General features: G+C 44.1%; 1 protein-coding gene across 3 annotated transcripts in view; it reads right to left on the reverse strand.

The window, feature by feature from the left end:
- The window catches only part of Pex14 (peroxisomal biogenesis factor 14), a 143,503-nt gene that overhangs the window by 14,124 nt on the left and 108,997 nt on the right, over positions 1-20,382 (reverse strand). For 2 of the 3 annotated variants that reach the window (XM_090335839.1, XM_090335838.1), the window contains exon 4: positions 13,732-13,860. The exons of the other annotated variant lie outside the window; for it this stretch is intronic. In XM_090335839.1, the coding sequence (XP_090191965.1) occupies positions 13,732-13,860 (129 nt within the window). The remainder of the gene's footprint in view (positions 1-13,731; positions 13,861-20,382) is intronic. 3 annotated transcript variants of the gene reach the window in all.

The following is a 20,382-nucleotide window of genomic DNA, read 5'->3' on the forward strand; positions in this document are numbered from 1 at the left end:
GCCAGTCCTGGGCCTTAAACTTGAGGCTGGGTCATTGTCCCTGAGCTTTTTGCTCAAGCTGGCACTTTATCACTTAAGCTACAGTTCCACTTCTGGCTTTTTGGTGATTAGTTGAAGATAAAAATCTTACAGATTTTTCAGCCTGGACTGATTTCCAATGAGGATCCTTAGACCTCAGCCTCAAGAGTAGTTAAGAGTATAGGCATGAGCCACCAGAGCCTGGATGGATGTTTTTTTACTTTTTAAATATATCATGGATATGGGCCCTCTGTAACATGAATTGAATACATCTTCTTATAATTTTTTGCTTTGGGTTCCACTTATGGTCTTTTGTGCCTTGCAGACATTTTCTGTGTTTCCATTTACCAATCTGTTCTGTGGGTTTGTGTTAGAGGAGGCTTCCACTCCCTTCCTCGGCTATGCTGCCCCCTCATCCAGCAAGGTGCTCACATCTAATAAACCAGTTGGCACAAGGAAAAACACTGCTTGGCCTTCTTGCAGACATCCCCAGACCTCAGGACATGGGGCTCTGAGTCCCTAAGGCCTTTCCCTTGTCCTCTTTTCTCTGTTTGTATGTAAGATACAAAATCCAAAACCTAATGTAAGCTCATTTTGAGGAGGAAAATGTGAAGGTCAAGTGACCTTGCCCTGGTGGGAGGGTCATGTGCAGATGGCCTTGGCCTTGGTTCACACCTGAGCATCTCTCCACACTGACCTCTTCACGTGGTTCCCTCATTCGGCAGACCATACCTACCACAGATTCTCAAATACCTGCTGAACACCTTACAAGAAAGCAACTGCAACTGGACTGAAAACCAGACTGACCCCACATTTTCTGGTTTTTGTGCTTTCGTAAAAACACATTTATGGCCGGGAGTTTGGCCTAGTGGTAGAGTGCTTTGCCTAGCATGCACGAAGACCCGGGTTCGATTCCTTGGTACCACATACATAGAAAAAAAACCAGAAGTGGTGCAGAGGCTCAAGTGGTAGAGCTCTAGCCTTGAGAAAGTCCAAGGACAGTGCTCAGGCCCTGAGCTCAAGCCCAGGACTGGCAAAAAAAAAAAAGCAAAAACACATTTATCATTCTCAAGAAGTGCAGCCTTGAGGCAACACTGGCCTCCTGCAAATGTTCTGAGTTGCCAAGGACGCGCAGAAAGCCTTGCTCAAGGATCCAGGACCCAGGAACCCACTCTGCCTTGCTCAAGCCCAAGAAACACCTGTGGTTCCCTGCCAGCCCACCCTTCACCCCACACTGATGCTCTGTTCCTGCCAGGCTTGCGTTAAGAACATTTTATTGCCCCCTGGTTTTCATTATTAATGAAAAGGGACCAGAATGATCTTTCCTAAAGTTCAGAGAGTCTATAAAGACAAGAAGCTGAAATGCCATTTTACTCGTTTTGGAGATGTGTGATACAATTCTGTCTTGTGGCAAAATGGAGAGAGAGGAAACTCAAGACAGAAGTGCCTCTTATCCATTGTACAGCTTCCAAGGGTGACATATCAGGGTGACTGAGAACTATGCTGGTGCTTCCGAAGTGGCTCACACCTTCAGCCCCAATGGACTGGACTCCCGCCCACTGCCTATTCTGGGCCACATGGGAACCAAAGCAATGGTCCTAGGGTAGAGGACTATCACCAACTGTGTTCCCATGTGACCAAGAGCAGAACACAGAGCATCGGGAAAGTGGGATGAATAAGCCTTTTGTTGGAGGGCAAAGGGGGTTTGTTAGGTCTGCCTGGTAGAAATTACTTCTTCCCTTGGCTCTCTTCCCCTGCACCCGGGAAATCCCCACCCAGCACCTGTAACCCTGGCAACAGGCATGCCTGGGGGCAGTGGGAGGTCCCCCAGTCTGAGGTATTTCCCCATCCTCTGAGATCACATCCACTTCCGCTTTGGCCATACCCCTTCCGCTATACAATCTCTCACTTCCTGCCAAAAGCTCTCTTGCTTACCCATCTCCATCTTGGGCTGCATGAGGTCTGCTCTTTCCTCACACAATAAATCCTCTTCTGAACTGTGTGGATTTTCCTTTTGGCAGACCTTACAGAGTTTGCCTGGAAGTCTAGGCTTTCCTCCTGCTTTAGCCCCCCAAGTGCTGGCAGGTATGGTAGTACATGCCTGTGATCCCAACTGAGCAGAAGTATTGTTTGTTTGTGGCTAGCCTTGGCTATACAGCATAATTAGATCTTTAAAAATTAAAACACACACACACACACACACACACACACACACACACACACACACACACACACACACACACACACACCTGACCAGTCTTCTTGTCCTTCACTGGCCTGCCAGGAAGACCAGGCAGCCATGAGGCTTGGGTTAGAGCTCTCAGGACCACATCTCCACAGAACAGACCACTTGACAGCAGAAAACAGAGCTTTGCAAGTCTCAGAGAACCTAGAAGACAACATTTCTATTTCACTCCGATTTAGACTGTCTCCAGCACTTCCCTGATGGAAACAACCAGCCACCACATCCATGGTGTCTTCATGAAGGACAAGTTACAGCAGACAACAGCATTTCTAGGGTTGTGACAAGGTCAGCAGACAAACTGTGGGGAGAAGAGGCGGAGCTCTTCAGTGCTCACCACCACCTCCCTGGGCCTTCCCAGGGCTGCATGAAGCCAGGCTTCAGACATAGGGGAGTCGGTGACCAGGGGATGCATTCAAACCACTCCTTCATTATTCACCAAACTTCAGCAAAACCAACACTGCTTAGTGTTCTAGCACTATCTCCACCAATTAAGAAATTCTTAGCCTATACAAATGGACAAAATGGGGTAGGAACACATTAGACGTGTTCCCCACAATGTTGAGCTAGAAGCACAAAGCCATGGTTTCACCAACATGCAAAAATCCCACAATCCAGTGGAGGTTCCATAGCAACACAGCACTGGAGGCTGTCAAGAAAAGAGCTTGTAGAGACAGTGTACTCCAGGTGTGGGAACCCCTACCCTTGGGGAGGTGGGCAGTAGCAGACAATAGGCAGCCCCTCTGCGTGCTCCACCCAGCAAGTACCTTGCTTCTCAAAGTAGCCCATCAGTTTCTTCCAGAAGCTACCCTGCAAATGAAGTGACCAGACAGGCTCACTCACAGTGGAGTTTGGGACAGAGCCAGTGCACAAATCAGTGGCTCTTGTATTATAGGGTTGCTGGGGCACGTGCACAGGACCAGTTGAAGACAATGTGAGAGGCAGAAGCAGGCCAGGCACAGTGTGGGCACACTGAAGCATACGACTGTGGACAGCCAGCAGTGGACAGAAAGACAAATGAGCCTTGAAGGCAGAAACCAGAAGTACAACTGTGTTGCACTTGGAACAAGCACCTGGGCAGCCCAGGCAGCAGAAGGCATTACAGTTACCAGGCATCAGTCATGTCTGAAAATACAGAGTCTGGCTTCAGAATGAACATCCTATGAAAGAGAATCTGCATTTCTCATGGGCTGGGAAGTCATCTGCCTTGGTATCTTCAGAGGGGAAGGACACTAGGCAGTGTATCTCTTCATATCACCAGATTTTAAAGCAGGATACTCTGAAGTCAGGTATGGTGGCACACACCTGTAGTGCCAGCTACAAGGATCACTTGACACCAGAAGTTCAAGGCCAGCTTGAGTTCTATAAAGAGACCCTCTATCTCAAATAAATAAACATGGGATAGGGATGTGGCTTAGTGATAGGGCACATGCTTATTAGCATACGTAAGAGTCTGGATTGGATCCCAAGAACAACAACAAAAGCTCTAGCCAGGTGCTGGTGGCTCATTCCCATACTCTTATCTTACCCTTGTAGAAGGCTGAGATCTGAGGATTGAGATGTGAAGCCACATTCGGCACAAATGCTCACAAGACCACTTTTCAGCGGTCTTCCTAGCTACACCAGGAAGTGTAACACAGGTAGATTACACCTAGATGCCCACCCAGGCATCCGTCCAGCAAGTGTGAGACGAGTTCTCATACCCCAGAACTGGGAGAAAAATACAAACAAAACAAAACAAAAAACAACCAAGCTGGGCCCTAGTACTCACACCTAATTACTCAGGAGGGCTGAGATCTTGTTCAGAGCCAGCCCAGGAAGACAAAATCATGAGATTCTTTTATTTTCAACTAATCAAGAAGAAACTAGAAGAGGGATGGCTCCAGTTTGAAGCCAAACAGCCACGAGTAGAAAAAATGGACAGTGTGTGAAGTACTGAGTTCATGCCCCAGTACCAGGAAAGGAGGGAGGGAGGAAAGAAGGAAGGCACCATGGCTCATACTCGTAATAGCTACTAGCTACGTGAGAGGCTGAAATTAAAAGGAACACATTGGGAGGCCAGCCAAACAGAAACGTTCCTGTGACCCCTTTTCAATAGAGAGTCAAGTATGGTTGTGGGAAGATTCCAGGTCAGCCTGAGCAGACAAGACAATAAGACTCCATCTCAACAGAAGAAACTTGGTGTGGTGTAATGCATCTGTCATCCCAGCTATGGTGGGAGCAAAAAAAATATGAAGACTGAGGTCCAGAACCTGGGAAACAGTGGCTCATACAGGTAATCTTAGCTACTCAGAAGGCTGAGATCTAGAGTACTGTGGTTTGAAGCCAGCCATGGCAGAAAAAGTCCATCAAACTCCATCTCCAAAATAACCAACTAGTACTGCCAAAAGAACAAAATAGTGAGAAAAAAAAGGGCTTGAGGCATGACTCAGCAGTAAAGCAGCAAGCAGAAGGCCATTAGTTCAAATGTTAGTACCTCAAAAAGAAAACTGGGGAAGAAAGCTGCCAAACATATTCCTGATAAAGAATTTGTAAGTAGAATATAGAAAGCTTTGACAACTCAGCAATTAAAAAATAAACTGGTGGTCCAGTGCCAGTGGCTCACTGTTGTTAAGTAGCTAGGGCTACTTAGAAGGCTGAGATCTGAGGATCATGATCTGAAGCCAGCCTTGGCAGGAAAATTCATGACACTTTTATCTCCAAATTAACTACCTAAAAAGCCAGAAGTAGAGCTGTGGTTCAAATGGTACAGCACTAGCTATGAGCAAAAAGAAGCTTGGGGACAGCACCTATGCCTTGAGTTCAAGCCCTAGGATCAGTGTACATGAATGCACACATACGTACGTACGTATGTACACACACACACACACACCCTACAGAACCAAAATGGTTTTAAAATGGAAAGATGGGAAGAAAAAGATACATGCATGACCAGTAAGAACATGAATATAAACTTGGCACCATTAATCACTAGGGACATGCAAATTAAAAGTACAATGAGGGCTAGGAATATGGCTTAATGGTAGAGTGCTTGCCTAACATGCATGAAGCCCTGGGTTTGATACCTTAGTACCACATAAACGGAAAAAGCCATAAATGGAGCTATGGCTCAAATGGCAGAGCGCTAACCTTGAGCAAAAAGCTCAGGGATGTCCCTGAACCCAGGTCCTGAGTTAATCAAGCCCTAGGACCAGCAAGAAATAAAATAAAATTTAAAAATAAAATAGCTAAGCTTTAAAATTTGAGAATACCAAATTTTGGCAAGAATATAGAGCAACTAAGACTCTCACAATCACTGAAGGGAATGCAAATGGGTTCAACTATTCTGGAGAACAGTTTGACAGTTGCTGATAAAGTTAAACACATGCTACCAGGTGACTAAATCAGTCTAGGTACAGGTATTATTAAGAGCAATGGAAAGAGATGCACACACAAAGACTTGCACATGAATGTGCACTGCTGCTTTACTGCACCAGTCACCAACTAGACAACCACCTGGTCAGTGGATAGGTAAACTGGTCCCCCAAGTATAGAGCAAGAGGTCAGCAAAATGGCCAGTTGTATACCTCCCACCTCAGCCTGCTTTTACACAGCTTCAGCTAAAAACTTCTGAGGGAAAATCTGAGGGTGTAGAGAAAGAGCAGACAATGAAGTCGGGGGAGGGGGATGAGAATATGTGACAAGACCCATACAACTCACACCATCAGAAGAAGTCTGCTGACCCCTGAATACAACTTGGTGATAAAAAAGGAAATAGATGTATAGCTCAACATAGATCACTCTAAAAGGCTTTCTTACAAAACTAATGCTGTATGATTCCATTTATACGAAATTTGCTAAAAGGCAGTACTGTGGTGACAAAGCATGGGTTGGTAGTTAATAGGAGCCAGAAGCAGAGGGGAAAGAGGGTGGAGATAAAGGGCACAAAGTAATAAAAATTTTCTATATTTGTGATTGCTGCATGAATTAGAGTTAGAACTCAATTTGTACAACTCTTCAAGTTGTATGCTTAAAATTGATGAATGTTATATGTAAGCTATACTTCAAAAATATGATTAAAAGAAAATAATTAAGAGTCCAGAAAAATGAAACAACCATATCCAGCAATTTTATTCTTCGATATCTACCTCAAGTGGAATGAAAACACATGCCCACATAAGACTCACACAAAAGTAGCATCATTCTTATTAGCCAAACAGAGATTGGGGGCGGGGGGGGGGGGGACGACTCAGTGGTAGGTTAGAATACTTGTCCAGTATGTACAAAGCCCTGGGTTTGATACCCAGTACCAATAAAACAAACAAACACCCAAATACATAGGAGACCTTCTAAATTCCCAGACTGGGGAACTGATGAAGAAAATGAAACACACCCACACACGCTGACACACAACTGAGCAATAGGAAGCATGCCACAACATGGAGGGAACCCCAAATTATGATGTTAAGAAAAAGAAGCCACACACCAGGGATCACTACTCTATGATTCCATTTGCCTGAAATATCCAGAAAAGGCAAATTTACAGTGAGGGAAAGTAGATGAGTGGTTGCTTGGGGCTAGCAGTGGGAACGGGGATTAATAGTAAATGGACCCAAAGGATCTTCCTGGATGCTGAAAGTGCTCTAGGCTGATTTATGGTAATGGTTGTACCACTCAGTAAAGTTACTAAAAATCATTGAATTGTACATTTGAAATGGATGCGCTTCATAATATGTAAAAATACTTCAACAGCTTTGCATGTTTTAAAAAATAATTTTTAAAAATGAGAAGTTGTGAATATATGGTCAGCTGATGTTTTATAAAGAGATGAGTAATTCAAGAAGTGCTGGTACAGCAGGATAGCTATTCAGAGAAAAATGAACCTTGACTGTCACCTCATATCATACAGAAAAATTAACTATGAGCTGATCACAGACCTACACATAAAAATTAACCAACACTACACGGTGAAGAGTGTAGCTCAGGGGTAGCATGCTTATCTAGCCTGTATTGAGGCTCTGGGTTTGATCCCTAGTACTTCAAAAACCAACAAATCATAGCACCCAGAACTCAAACTGCTGGTGGGAAGGTAAAACTGTGCAACTACTGTGGAGAAAAATTTAGACATTTCTTATGAAGTTAAAACATACACTTAACATACAAATAAATCAATAATTTTGCTAGGCTTCACCAAAGAGAAAAGCACACAAAGAAATATACACAAATGTTCACGTAAGTTTTTTTCATAACTCTCCCAAACTAGAGACAACCCAAAATTTACCCATCAACTGAGTGGAAAGATGAGTGGTCCATGGCTATCACTCACTGATAAGGAGAAGGGAACCTGGTATAGGCACAGTAGTGCGTCATTGTCAACAACATTATGCTGGGAGAAAGAAACCAGACACTAAAGAGCATACCACACAATTCCATTTATATATAACTCTGGGAAAGAGACATCTCATAGTATGGAGAGAAAGCAGACCAGTGGTTTGCTCTATAGGCAGGATGGGGTAGAATGACTAGAAACTGGGCACAAGGGAACCTTTTGGGGTAATGGAAATGTTCTACAATGTGCTGATAATTACATGGAAATACACACTTGTCAAAACTCAAATGGTACAATTAACAATGGATATATTTTGTTTTATGTATAAATTATGCCTCAAGAAAGCTAACAAAAAATTCAAAAAGTCTATTCAGTATTTTAAAAGTAGAACAAGAATGCAAGAAATAAGAAGTGGTTGAGAACAATGGCCGGCATATGGTGCGAAAGTCTCCTAAACCTGCCTAACCTACCTGCGAAAACTCTAAACATTGTGGTAGCCATGGGACCCTCCCTAGTATCTGGAACATGGCGTTCATTTGAACTCTTATGGGATGTGAGGACACCCCAGCAGACTAAGGGCACTACTTCTCAGCTTCTCTTACAAACAGGCATGACTGTGCAACTGCGTTCCAGCCAACTAAGAAAAAGTGGAAGGGATGTGGGCAGTTCCAGAAAGCATCCTTAGAAGGCAGTTTGCCCTTCTCTTTTCTGCAGGTTGAGTGGCAGGTGGGACAGGTGCTGCTGCACCACATGATGGAGCCAGGCAGCTGTCAAGGATGCAGAGCACTGAGGTAAAGCTGGGCCCTTGAAGATCACAGGACCACTACAGCAGTCTGGATGTATCAGAGAAATGTGGGGTTTTGCTTTTTGTTTTTTTCTCCTATTTTCTTGCCTTGACAGTTTAAGTCCTATCCCCTTCAGAAAGCCTTGCAGTAAGACCATGCTGGAGTAGTTTCCTTGGCTCCTAAATTCTCAATATTATCTCTATAACGTCAAATAGGGGCCTCCTAAAGGCAAACCTGGTCCCCTCTTCCCCACAGCCCACAGAGGCTCAGCACCACTGGATCACCAGGGCAAATGTTCAAGAAAATGCTGTACAGGCAGCTTCTTTTCAGTTCTCAAGTATATTCCTATCACCATCTATGCAGCCCACAAATATTTCTAGAATACCTGCTAGGTCAGAGCTTTGGGCCCTTAGACAAAAAAAAAAAAAAAAAAAAAAAGCCTCTAAACTCATAATTTAAAGGGAAGATAATGAAACAAACATTTAAGTGTGATAATGGCGGAGAACAGGCTCTGAGACAGAGCCTAGTCCTGGTCAAGCCTTGGAAAAATGCCCTGGAGTTGTTGACAGCTGACTCCGACCTTGAAGAAAGCAATGAGATATCAGGCAAAGAAGGGCAACACTGACTCAGGCCAGTACAGCCCAGGTGTCTGACAGAAGATACAAATTAATTTTAATACTAGTCCAAGAATAATATAGTCAGATAGGCAACACAGCTACAGAAATGACCAGATGACACATTTTCAAGTTGTGTACCACTGTGCTTTTTGTTGTTCCCTGTCCAAGCCATGGCTTGGCTTTCCCTAACCATCTCTCCCACTCCACTCATGCTTCAGTTACCCTGAGCCACCCAGAACTCCTTTAGGTCATCACATACTTTCATGTCTATGTGTCTTGTCCATTTCTCCACTGAACCAGACATTCCCAGGTCCAGTTAAATATCTGCTTCCTGGAGTTTCCCTTCATCTTTTCTGCACCATCCTCCTTCCTCTCTGCTGCCTGTCTCCCAAACAAAGCTAAGCTTCTTATCATCTGACTTCACACAGGAGGGGAGAGTGCTCAGGCCTTGTCCTGTAGTTCAGATCTTAAATGCCCCCAACATGTTTTAGAGGTTTGTTCCCAAGGGAAGTGCTATTAGGAAGGAGTGAACCTTGAAGAAGTGAGAGGCTTTGGGTCACTGAGAGTGTGCCCTTTAAGGGAAAAGATGGACTCTGCCTCTTCTTTTCTTACCTTTTTACTACCTGACCATCATATAAACAGTTTTACTCTACTATGTGTTCTCCACCAAAAGCCCAAAAGGAGCAGGCCCAAGCAATAACTGAATGGAACTGCTAATCTATGGGCAAAATGAAACCTTTTATCCTTATAAGTTGATTGTCTCAGGTATTACTTACAGTAGTGGAACATTGACATATTCTGTTAGTCTTTTCATCCCAGAGGTCTAACTCAGTGCACACAGTATACATTCAATAATGCTTGGTCAGTGAATTCAGATACTAAGCAGGGCTATAAAAGAAGCAAATCTAAGCCAGGTGCTGGTGGCTCACGCCTATAATCCTAGCTACTCAGAAGGTTAAGATCTGAGGACTGTGGTTCAAAGCCAGCTCAGTCAGGAAAGTTTATGAGACTCTTATCTCCAATAAACTTCTCAGGAAAAGCTAGAAGTGAAGTTATGGCTCAAGTAGTAGAGTGCTAGCCTTAAACAAAAGAAGCTCAGGGACAGTGCCCAGGCCCTAAGTTCAAAACCTAGACTGGAGTTGGGGGAGAGGGGAGGAAACAAACCTAGTCTTTGTAGGAATTCTAATCAAATGACTCAAACCTTTCACAGCCTCAGACATCTGCCTCCCATCATTAGAGGTGGTAAGTAAAGCTATAGGTCAGTCTTGACAGAGGGGGATCCGCCTAGCACAAGTCAATGAACCGGTGTTCCATAGGGCACTGCATGCAGGACCTCAGGAGGTACACACAAACTTGGCCCACTGATTCCTGACTCAAGACTCAAAAAGAAACAAAAATGAGAAACAGAATGCTGAATCTCCTCTTAGACCCCAGCTTGGCTTTTCTTGAGCTCTACTTGACTTTCTCTGAGACCCTGGAAAACAGGTTCATTCTCATACCAGGTGACATCAACCTTCTTTGCCTGGGTATCAACCTCCTGCCACTTTCACAAAGCTGCCTGACTTTCCAAGCCCACATTAATTCTTCTCTTTTCTGTAATCTTGTGAATTTTTTTGTCTATATAATTAATTTTGGCATTAAGTCACTACGTCTTATATTATTATCTTTTTCTTTCTTTGAACAGATTGTGTTTTAAATCTCTTACATGATATGTACTGAGTATCCAGTAGGTACCATACACTGAGGAGCTAGCCTCTCCCCTTCTGGGAGAGCTCCATCATCCTCACTGTGACTGACATTTTCTAACACCCCAAGGTCAACTGCATTCACCTGGAAGCAGAGGTATCAAGAGGCCCCAGCAGCAGATTTAGGTCAGCAAACCTGCTAGCAGGTCTCAAGATAAAGATCTGTGGCATATTCTCATGAAGTGGATCTTAGAAGGCCACCCTCCCCTGTGGTAGAAGCATTTTGGATTAGGCCTAGGGAATCCCATTTTCTTGGGCTCAGAGATAAAAATGTCCTTAAAAAGTCAAGAATGGGTAGGAAGCGCTGCTGGGAATCTAGATGTAAAACCAGCAGGAACACACATGAACGGAGGCCATAAATCCCTCCCAGACACAGACAATGCCTTGGTGATAAGCATGCAGATTGCACACCTAGTTCAGAAACTCCCCTGAGTTTGCTTGTAATTAAGGGGGTTAGAGAGGTAAAAAAAATATATAAACCCAATTAATCATTTAAATATTTAAAGTCAGATTTTTCTCTCACTCCAGGATTAGTATATTTCATAGCGCCAGCAGCCGACAGCCCTGGTTTTTACTGGGGTTCATTTTAGAGCGTGTTTAAACTAGTCAGATTGAGTGATGCTTCTAGCAACTAATCGCATGTCAAATAAAAGATATTTTATGTAATAAATTACCGCTACAAGTAATTCAAATGTCATTTATCAGTTTTATTATCAGTCAGGCAAAGTCTTGTTTCTCTATATTAATCAAAATCAAGCCTTTTTTTTCCCTTTTTTTTTTTTCCTGAGCAGTTTTGACACCTCTTGGCAAAAGTACAGAAGCGAAGAGGCAGAGTCACCCCCGGAGTTGAAAGAAGCAATGTACAAGAAGTGACAACTGAAAACTACAGACACTGAAAATTACCATTACTGCTGTTTTTATACCACTGTCAAAGAAGTCTGTCTCTAGGAAGATGTATTTTATTTTTAGGGCCCAAAGACTCAAACATACTCCTACATAAATATCTAAAAACGTGTAATGTTTTACAGAGCAAGCTGGACAGGAGGGTAATTTAAAGGAAGCCCATTCATTTGCAGGGGTTGGGGGAAGTTAACCCTTTGTGCCTCTAAAAAGCTGACAAATGCATGCCATTTTAGGCCAACTCTGTGACCAACTGAAACAATTTGTTCTCAGCAAGAAGTTTCCAAGTAGTCGAGAGACCTGTTTGGTATTAAGTCAGGGGAGGCAACAGCTGGAACAGAACAGATGTGCATCTTAGAAAATTGTACACCCAGCTGCCACTGCCTATCCTCAACAAATCCCATTAAACGGCGGGGCTCAGGGATACAACTAAGGGAAGTATGGAGACTGACTATAAAAGGAAACACATAAAGTAGGGTTAGAGCCCAGAAAATATGTTCTGAAAGAACAGTGGCCAGGAAAATGAAAAGAGACTTTCACTCATACTGGCAGGTACTGACTTGGGAGCGCAAACCCAAAGCTCATTTGCCATGGAGACTGTGCCCTTGGGGTCTCTGATGTCTCCATGCCAACCTGTTACTCAGGCTCCAACAGATGAGACACATGGGTACACATGCCCTGGCCTTACTCAGCCTTATCCAAAGCAAAAGGAGGGGATCTCTAAGCATGATCTGCAACACACAAAGTGTAGTCTAGCTCTCTGCTTGTCTCTTTGCTAGTCCAGAGAGGAGAAGCCCTGCTTCCCATGTCTACTGTGGGGGATCGCCTACCCAGCAGCAGAGTGACTGGATAAGAACAACAGTGAAGTGAAAGGAAGGTCATTTCAGATGCTGGGTTCAGGGATCAGAATGGACTTACCATTTTAAAATATGCCCTTTGAGGCTGGGAGTTTGGCCTAGTGGTTGAGTGCTAGCATGCACCAAGACCAGGGTTTGATTCCTTGGTATCATATACATAGGGGAAAAAAGCCAGAAGTAGCGCTGTGGCTCAATTGGTAGAGCTCTAGCCTTGAGAAAGCCCAAGGACAGTGCTCAGGCTCTGAGTTAAAGGCCCAGGACTGGCGCACACGCGCACACGCGCACACACGCGCGCACACACACACACACACACACACACACACACACACACACACACACACACACACAAAATGCCCTTTGAGCCTGGTGTTGGTGTCCCATGCCTGTTATCCTATCTCTTTGGGAGGCTGAGATCTGAGGATCCCAGTTTGAAGGTAATCAGGAAAGAAAAGTCCATGAGGAAAAAGCGCTTTAGAAGTAGGAGGGGGAAGCTGAGGTGGGCGGGGGGGTGGGGGGAAAGAGCAAAGGAAGAAGTGACCATGTCCAAAAAGAATTGTATTCATTACCTGACTTAAGAAATGGTAACCTCTCTCTCTTATATAACACTTCAATAATAAAAGTAAAATTTATATTAACAACAACAACAACAAATGAAGCTGTGGCTCATGAGGTAGAGCACTGGCCTTGAGTAAAAAGACTCAGGGACAGCACCTAGGCCTTGAGTTCAAGCCCCAGTACTGGCACAATAGATAGGTAGGTAGGTAGGTAGGTAGGTAGGTAAATAGATAGATAGATAGATAGATAGATAGATAGATAGATAGATACATAGAACAAATAAATACACCTTTGAAATTCTGTATTTGGCACTATTTTGTGTTTTGTTTTTGTTTTTAAATAAAACTTGTGAAATAAGACCATTAAAATGAAGACAAAGTTGGGTACCAGTGGCTCACACCTGTAATCCAAGCTACTGAGGAGGCTGAGATCTGAAGATTATGGTTCAAAGCCAGCCTGGGCAGTAAAGTCTGTGAGGCTTTTATCTCCAATTTACCACCAAAAAGCCAGAAGTGGAGCTGTGGTACAAGTGTTAAGAGTGCCAGCCTTGAGCAAAAAAACTTAAGGACAGTGCCCAGGCACTGAGTGTAAGTTGTAGTATCCATATGCCCATGTGTACATACTCATACACATAACCTAACACTTCAACCAGAGTCCTAAATCCCAAGCAGAGTTAAAACAGGATTTGGAGTGGGAAAACTTACTGTATGGCTGTGATATGAGGTGAGGGGGCTGGACAGGAACCACCTGTGCGATAGGGCCCAAGGATGAAGGCTCATCAGCAGCAGTGCCGGACTGCTGGAAAGCCAGATCAATCTCTTCATCTGTCAGCCCTGGAGAGAAGAGCACAGAACTTATATAAGCACCCTTTTGCCAGTGTCCACAAGGCAAGAACATTTTCCTTGAGAAAAGGCTTTTATGGCCTCAAGAGTGCTTGGCATCCTAGCAAGTTGCCTCCTCGATTTCGGATTCTCTGAAACCTCTCTCAGTTGCAATTTAACCTTAAGCGACAGAATATTAGCCTCAACTCTGCTTCCAAATGTGGCTCATTCAATTTCCTTAATTTATCCTTGAGTTTATTGCTGCTTTTGAAGTCGCTCTGTACTGCAATTCTCCATTCTTCCCCCGAAAACAGATACCATCAACTGCAAATGTGGCTCATTTTAATCTGTAATGGTGTTAAAAAAAAAAAAAGAGGGGAAAAAACTAACAATAATGCATGAAAACAGACAGGGAAACAAAAAACTAATTATTGGGTGAGACGACTAATTAGTCTAGATCGTTTCCGAAGACGGGAATAATTTGCTTTATTTTATGACAAATGCAGAAATAAAAAGAAAAATCAGGACTGACTGTGATTAGTATGAATGGGATATAGAATGTAAAGAAGAAAATAAAACAAGAAAGCAGATCAAAACAAGGCCAGGCCCAAACTTTCAGATGATTATTGCTCTAGCCTATCACAGGCTGCCTGGATCGCCTTTGGCGATCTTTTCCCTTTTTTAAATCTTCCTGACACTCAAAACCACTCCACCCAGGGGACACTAGGAAATCGCAGGGTGCCATCTGCAGTGTCTCTAAGATGTTGAGATTTGTCTACGCACGGAGGGAAGCCCCAGTTTCCAGGATATTTTCAATGGGTCTGAGGCTGCCTGGAGACCTCTTGAGTAGAAGGTAACGGTATCAACCAAACCACTGTACAGGAACACAGTGTGGGACCCAGACGGGAGGAAAACTTTTCCCATGGGGCCCACTCAGGCAGTAACTGCATGTACAAAAGCGCTTTACCACTGTGAGTGGGAAACACAGGAGGAGGTCACTGCTGATCTGCAGAAGACCGGTTGGGCTGGCCAGTGTTGTTCCGGGAATCCCAATATCCAGGCGAGCCGCAACATAGAGCTTTTAAACTAGAGTCGAGAGCATTTCCACATCTGGTCAGCAGCTCTCCATTAGAGGCCCACAACATGGTATACTTGCCCCTGGGGGTAGATGAAGTACAAGGCGGTGCTGAGCATCAGCATCTTCAAAGCGTGGTGCCTTGCACTCTGTGCCTCGGGGCTAATAGATGGTGCACATTAATGCTTTAGAGCACAGCTCTGCCCTGCACCAGATTGGCCTGAGTTGACTGCAGCCATCTCTCAAAGTTTTCATGCCCTACCACATCCGGTCAAGGGAGTGCCTGAACTACTCAAAATGACCCCGGGGTCTTTCTCCTCTTTTCAAACTGAGTGCCCTATAGTCTGTCCTCAGTTAGAATCACAGGTCGTCCCCTCTTTCTGGGGACAGCTTGGTGTCCCCAGAACAGCTTGGTGGGGCTAGACAATGGCAGGCAGGGCCATGCCACTTCTAGTCTGGCAGCACTTGATGACCAAGTTGAGGGGTAGATGAAAAAGTACCTTGAACATCACCGACCCAGGCCTCCTACCTTCCAACTACAAGAACTGAAGGTGAGTGGACTGGAACTGGACAGCTTGTTGCAAAGGGTTTGCTTTTTCCAACATTTTACCCTCAGACAGAACAGACAGGCAAGAACAGAGGACACACTTCTTTGGAGCCGGTACCTTGTGTACTCTAGCCTACAAGTACTTCAGATTGCTCTTCCTAAATAGGAAGGGACATCCCTTTCTGGGCAATGGGGAAGGGTGGGCGCGCGCGCGCGCGAGTGCATGCATGCACGCACGCACGCACGCACGCACGCACGCACACACACACACACACACACACACACACACACACAGCTATTGTTTTAACCAGTTCTCAATCAGCCACTAGAGAAGGAGGCAGCAACTGCGACGTCAGCACAGACTGCTGGTCACTAGCACACGACGCAATTCTGTAAACCTGGTGGATCCTGTGCCTTGTCAGCCACTGGCTGCAAATGAGGATAATTTTCCCAAAAGGAGCATTCAGTTGCATTCTCATTTTCCCCTTTGGCTCTTTCAAATATAAACAAGTACGATAATGTTTAACGCTAGGGAAATATACAGTAAGTTACAGGCTGTGCTGCCGCCCTGAGATCTGGAGCTGGTTAAAGGAACAGGACTCCCTGCCCGCTATTCTGCCCTCCGGCCCTAAGCTTTTAGGAAGCCTATTTTCCTAATAAAACATGTTCCTTGCATTATCGCAGCAGAGCCCACCAGTGAGGCCATGGTTTAAAGGGCATCAGCACTTCCTCCCAAGCTCCTGTTTTTCACAGACCTTATCGTTTGATGCTCTAAATTTACACAGGCTGAAATTCCAATACCCCTAGTTTTCTGAGAGAGTTGGGGTTTTGATTTGGATACATTTAATGAGTCATTTCAAGAAAAAAAAGGAAGAAGGAAGGAAGGAAGGAAGGAAGGAAGGAAGGAAGGAAGGAAGGAGGAGGAGGAGGAGGCGGAGGCGGAGGAGGAGAAGGAGAGGAAGAGGAAGAGGAAGAGGAAGAGGAAGAGGAAGAAGAAGAAGAAGAAGAAGAAGAAGCAGTACTTTAACCATATTACCAGATAAAATACATTTTAGAGCTGACCCAGTCATTTCCACTATGCATTAGATTAAAAAAATCTGAGGTACAAGGAAGGTGAAAACTTTGCCTTTTGTCCTGGAGAATGAAATGCTGCTGAGAAAGCACAGCCAGCCTAGTGACTTGCTACAATACCAGGGTAACAAAACATCAGCTGAAAAGACTCAGAACTTACACTTTAATTCTTCAGTCTTGTCAAAGGTTAAGGAAGGATTAGGTAAGAGTCAATAACTAGCAAGAGACTACATGGGAACCACACAGGAAATTAATCCCTTGGTCCTATCTGACAACTAGAGAACTTTTTGAACACCAGAGTATCCTCTTTCTCATCTTATTCCATAACCTCAAATCAAATGCTGACACTGCTGTCCAGAATTCCCTGAGTGTTCTTTTTGTCTGAAGTGTTCCCAGCTTAGGTAGGACTGGATCAGCTTCAGGTCTCTTACGTGACTCAGATAGCTTACCTGGGACTCAAGACTGAAGAGGGGTCATCTGTCTCTCAAGATCACAACTAGCTGTCTGCCCTGGTAGCAGTTCCCAGAACAGAGACCACCCTGCTTTGTAATACTGTGCTGCCACAGGCCTCATACATAAGACATCCAGGTGCCCTAGTCTCATCTTTCTCCTTTCTACACTGAGATAAACAATGCAGATCTTTGATTGAGACCTTGCAGAATCCAAAAGGTTAAAAGGAATAATAAAGGAAACTGCCAATTGTAAGTGAATTATATTTGCCTCTGAAAGCTGAGGCACAGGCTATATTATAAAAGGCATCTCTGCGTTGTTTACCATCACCCTGACTAATGCAGACCTTTTTTATTTATTTTTTTTTTGGTTTTAAATAATCTCATGCAAATTAGACACACACACTTCCTTCCAGTTGATTGCTATCTGCAAGGAATAATCTAACTGCAGAGGGACTGAGCAGTGGCTGAGCAGAACGGGGATGGGAGCAGAGGGCTTTGCTGTCCAGTATGTGGCATGTAAACCTTATCCCTCCTCCATCAGCCTTACAACTTCCTTTGGCTGCTGCCTTTGGAAGAATTAGTCCATTTTAATAAAGCTTAAAATTTTCTCTTAGTTGGGATATCACTCTGCATTATCTGATAATGTACATTAAACATACTAAGCATTTAGATGTTATTCCACTAACTTCCTTTCAACTACTTGGTGACTGCCGAGAGTTCCTACCATCCCATCCCCTAATCTACAGTAATGACAATTAAAATGTACTATGAGGAGAGAATGATTCTTAAAAATCCCCCCTCCCCTCTCTCTTTAGCTCTAGTCAAGAGATGGAGGGAAGAATAAGAGCACTTGTCTGGGAAAGCAGGAAGAGCAGGGACACTGGGCGCTGACTAAGAGTCAGGAGTATCACCCCTGTGTCAAAGCCACTGCCTGATCTGCAAACCTGGGAGCATTCAATTCAGACTCTCTCAGGATGAATGAAGATCTCAAGCCCCCAGGATTTAGACAGATTTCCTGTCCTCTCCGTTCCCTACTTTCAAAAGTGTCTAGAACAGTTAGCATTCTATATCAGATCTGTTTCCCCAGCAACATCGGGCCAGATTTCTTCTCCAACACTTTCTTAGAGGTAGGCTGCTTTTAACAGAACAAAACAAGTGAGGGACATCCTAAGGCTCAATAAGCTTACTTTTCTGCCACCAGTACTGAATGCCCCAGGGCAGACATGCCTGCCTATTTTATTCTCCAGCAGATAACCCCTCCCCATAGACAGTGAGCTGAGTGGTCCCTCACTATACTTTCCCATGACTCAGGCTGACCTGGCACCAAGAAGAGTTGTCTTTTTTCTATAGGACTGGCCTTTCAGAGCCTAAACTTTGTCCCCGATGACTAGTGGGCTCTGCATAGGCCTAGCCCTATGCAGGTGAAGCAGAAAGACAGATGACACAAGACAGCAGTGTTATCTGCTTTTTTCAGGTATAATAACAAGGAAAGGCCAGGAACAGGTTGAAAATAAACTTCCAGCTTGTGCTGGATGTTATAATAAAGCTACAGAGATAGACAGGGACAAGGGCACAGCCCCAAGGGCCATGGTTGAGTATGGCCAGCAGGGGCATCTTCCTCCCATCTGCAATCCCTCTATTTCCCCCACTTAAGTGAATCCTCAGAGACCCTGGGAGACTGAGCAGGGATCGCCTCGCACAGAATACAACTAGTTATTGGTCCAGGCACACTAAGGGAAGAGATGAGGCAGAGAAGATGGCTGGATGAAGATACTCCCCAAATTAAAAGAAAAATCAACTCTCAGAAAGAGGTTCGAGGAAGGGGAAGGGAAAAAGTATTTTTATTTTATTTTATTAACATTTTGTTGGAACAGTAGATTACAATAAGGACTCTTGGAGCCTCTAAAAGTCGTTGGATGACCTGTAGACCCCTATTTCCCAGTGCCTTGTATAAAATTGAATTTTTTAAACATAAATTACACGTAATGACGACACTGTAAAAACTAACAGTAATGGAAAGCTGTGCTGTATTTCATTAGCCTGTATTATTCCGTGCCACCTGATCCAGCCGGGCCTTGTTTATGAGTTAGTGTGCGAGCAGATGCCGATGGAAGCATTTGCTTCGACCTTGCTCTTCTCATTGGGGCATGAAATTACGACGGCAGCACCTTGATATTACAGCCATAAATACAGTAAACTGCAAATTTAAGCCAACGGCTCCTATTGTCTCTGAACATAAAGCTGATCGGTATTTATTTAAAAGGAGAACAAAAAAAATATTATATATCACCTTGTTTATGGGGCCACCCCCTCCCACTTTCTTATCCCCTTCCCCAGCGCCCCCAACCTGTCTAATTCACTTGGTTAAAATATTAAGCAAATAAGCCAAACACTTTCTTCTCCACTGATTAACTACTCTCAAGCAAAGAAAACACTTTTTTAGAAAACTAGCTCCAAATATCATTAGCCAGAATGAAGGAATTTTTATACAAACTAGGCCGATGGGGCCAAAGTGGCAGGCTCCCACTATCGTGACATTGATATGTAAATTCCAGAACAGAACTTGAGAGACTTTCCCCTCTTCTTGAATGAGGTAAGTTTAAACAATAGAAGAAAAAGTTGCTGATGATGCCCTGAAACAGAATGTCCTCTCTGTATCCTTCTAAAAATCATTAGGTAGAAATGCTATTTTCAAAAAGCAGCAAAACACTGCCTCCTGCCACCTAAGGAAAGAAAGAAAGAAAGATATCTAACCACGAAAATAATTCTCATCTCGGCACAGGGCACTGAGGCACCTCTCATTAAAACTTGCACCAATCCCCTCCTTATACCAGTGAACCATAAAGACAATATATCCTTAAATACATTGAATGTGGACAAAAAATAAACACAAAGACAAAAGGACACTGGATATCACCCTGCCATGTCTCCTAACATAAATCACCAAGTAAAAAGCCATTGCACAATGTATATCACTGCCAGCTTAAAGACTGAGGGGCTAAAGCAGGCCTGCAGCCTGCAAGTCTAAAGAGCAGGCAGAGCTGCTATCCTCGTGTCTAAAGAGTGTCCACACCCTCAGACACACAGAAGGGATATGAAGTACCCTCCACATGCTGGTGAGCACAACAAGAACATCACACCAAGCTCGAAGTCACTATTGGAGCACTCTGAGACACATCTCAGCAGTGAACTAAATGCCACTTTGGGGAAGCAATTTGATTCCAAACAGACAGGCCCTGGGGTCAAAGGATCTGGTGCCAAGTCAGGGAAGTTTCTGTATATTTGCTTTTGACAGATTATTTCACAAGGCAGACGCACTCCCTTGGAACCCTAAATTATGCCAGCCACACCATGCACTGAGCTTCACTCTTTCCACATAAGGAGGAAAC

The sequence above is a fragment of the Megascapheus bottae genome, chromosome 6 (assembly GCF_031878675.1).
Source record: "Megascapheus bottae isolate mThoBot1 chromosome 6, mThoBot2.hap1, whole genome shotgun sequence".
In the NCBI taxonomy this organism is placed as follows: Eukaryota; Metazoa; Chordata; class Mammalia; order Rodentia; family Geomyidae; genus Megascapheus; species Megascapheus bottae.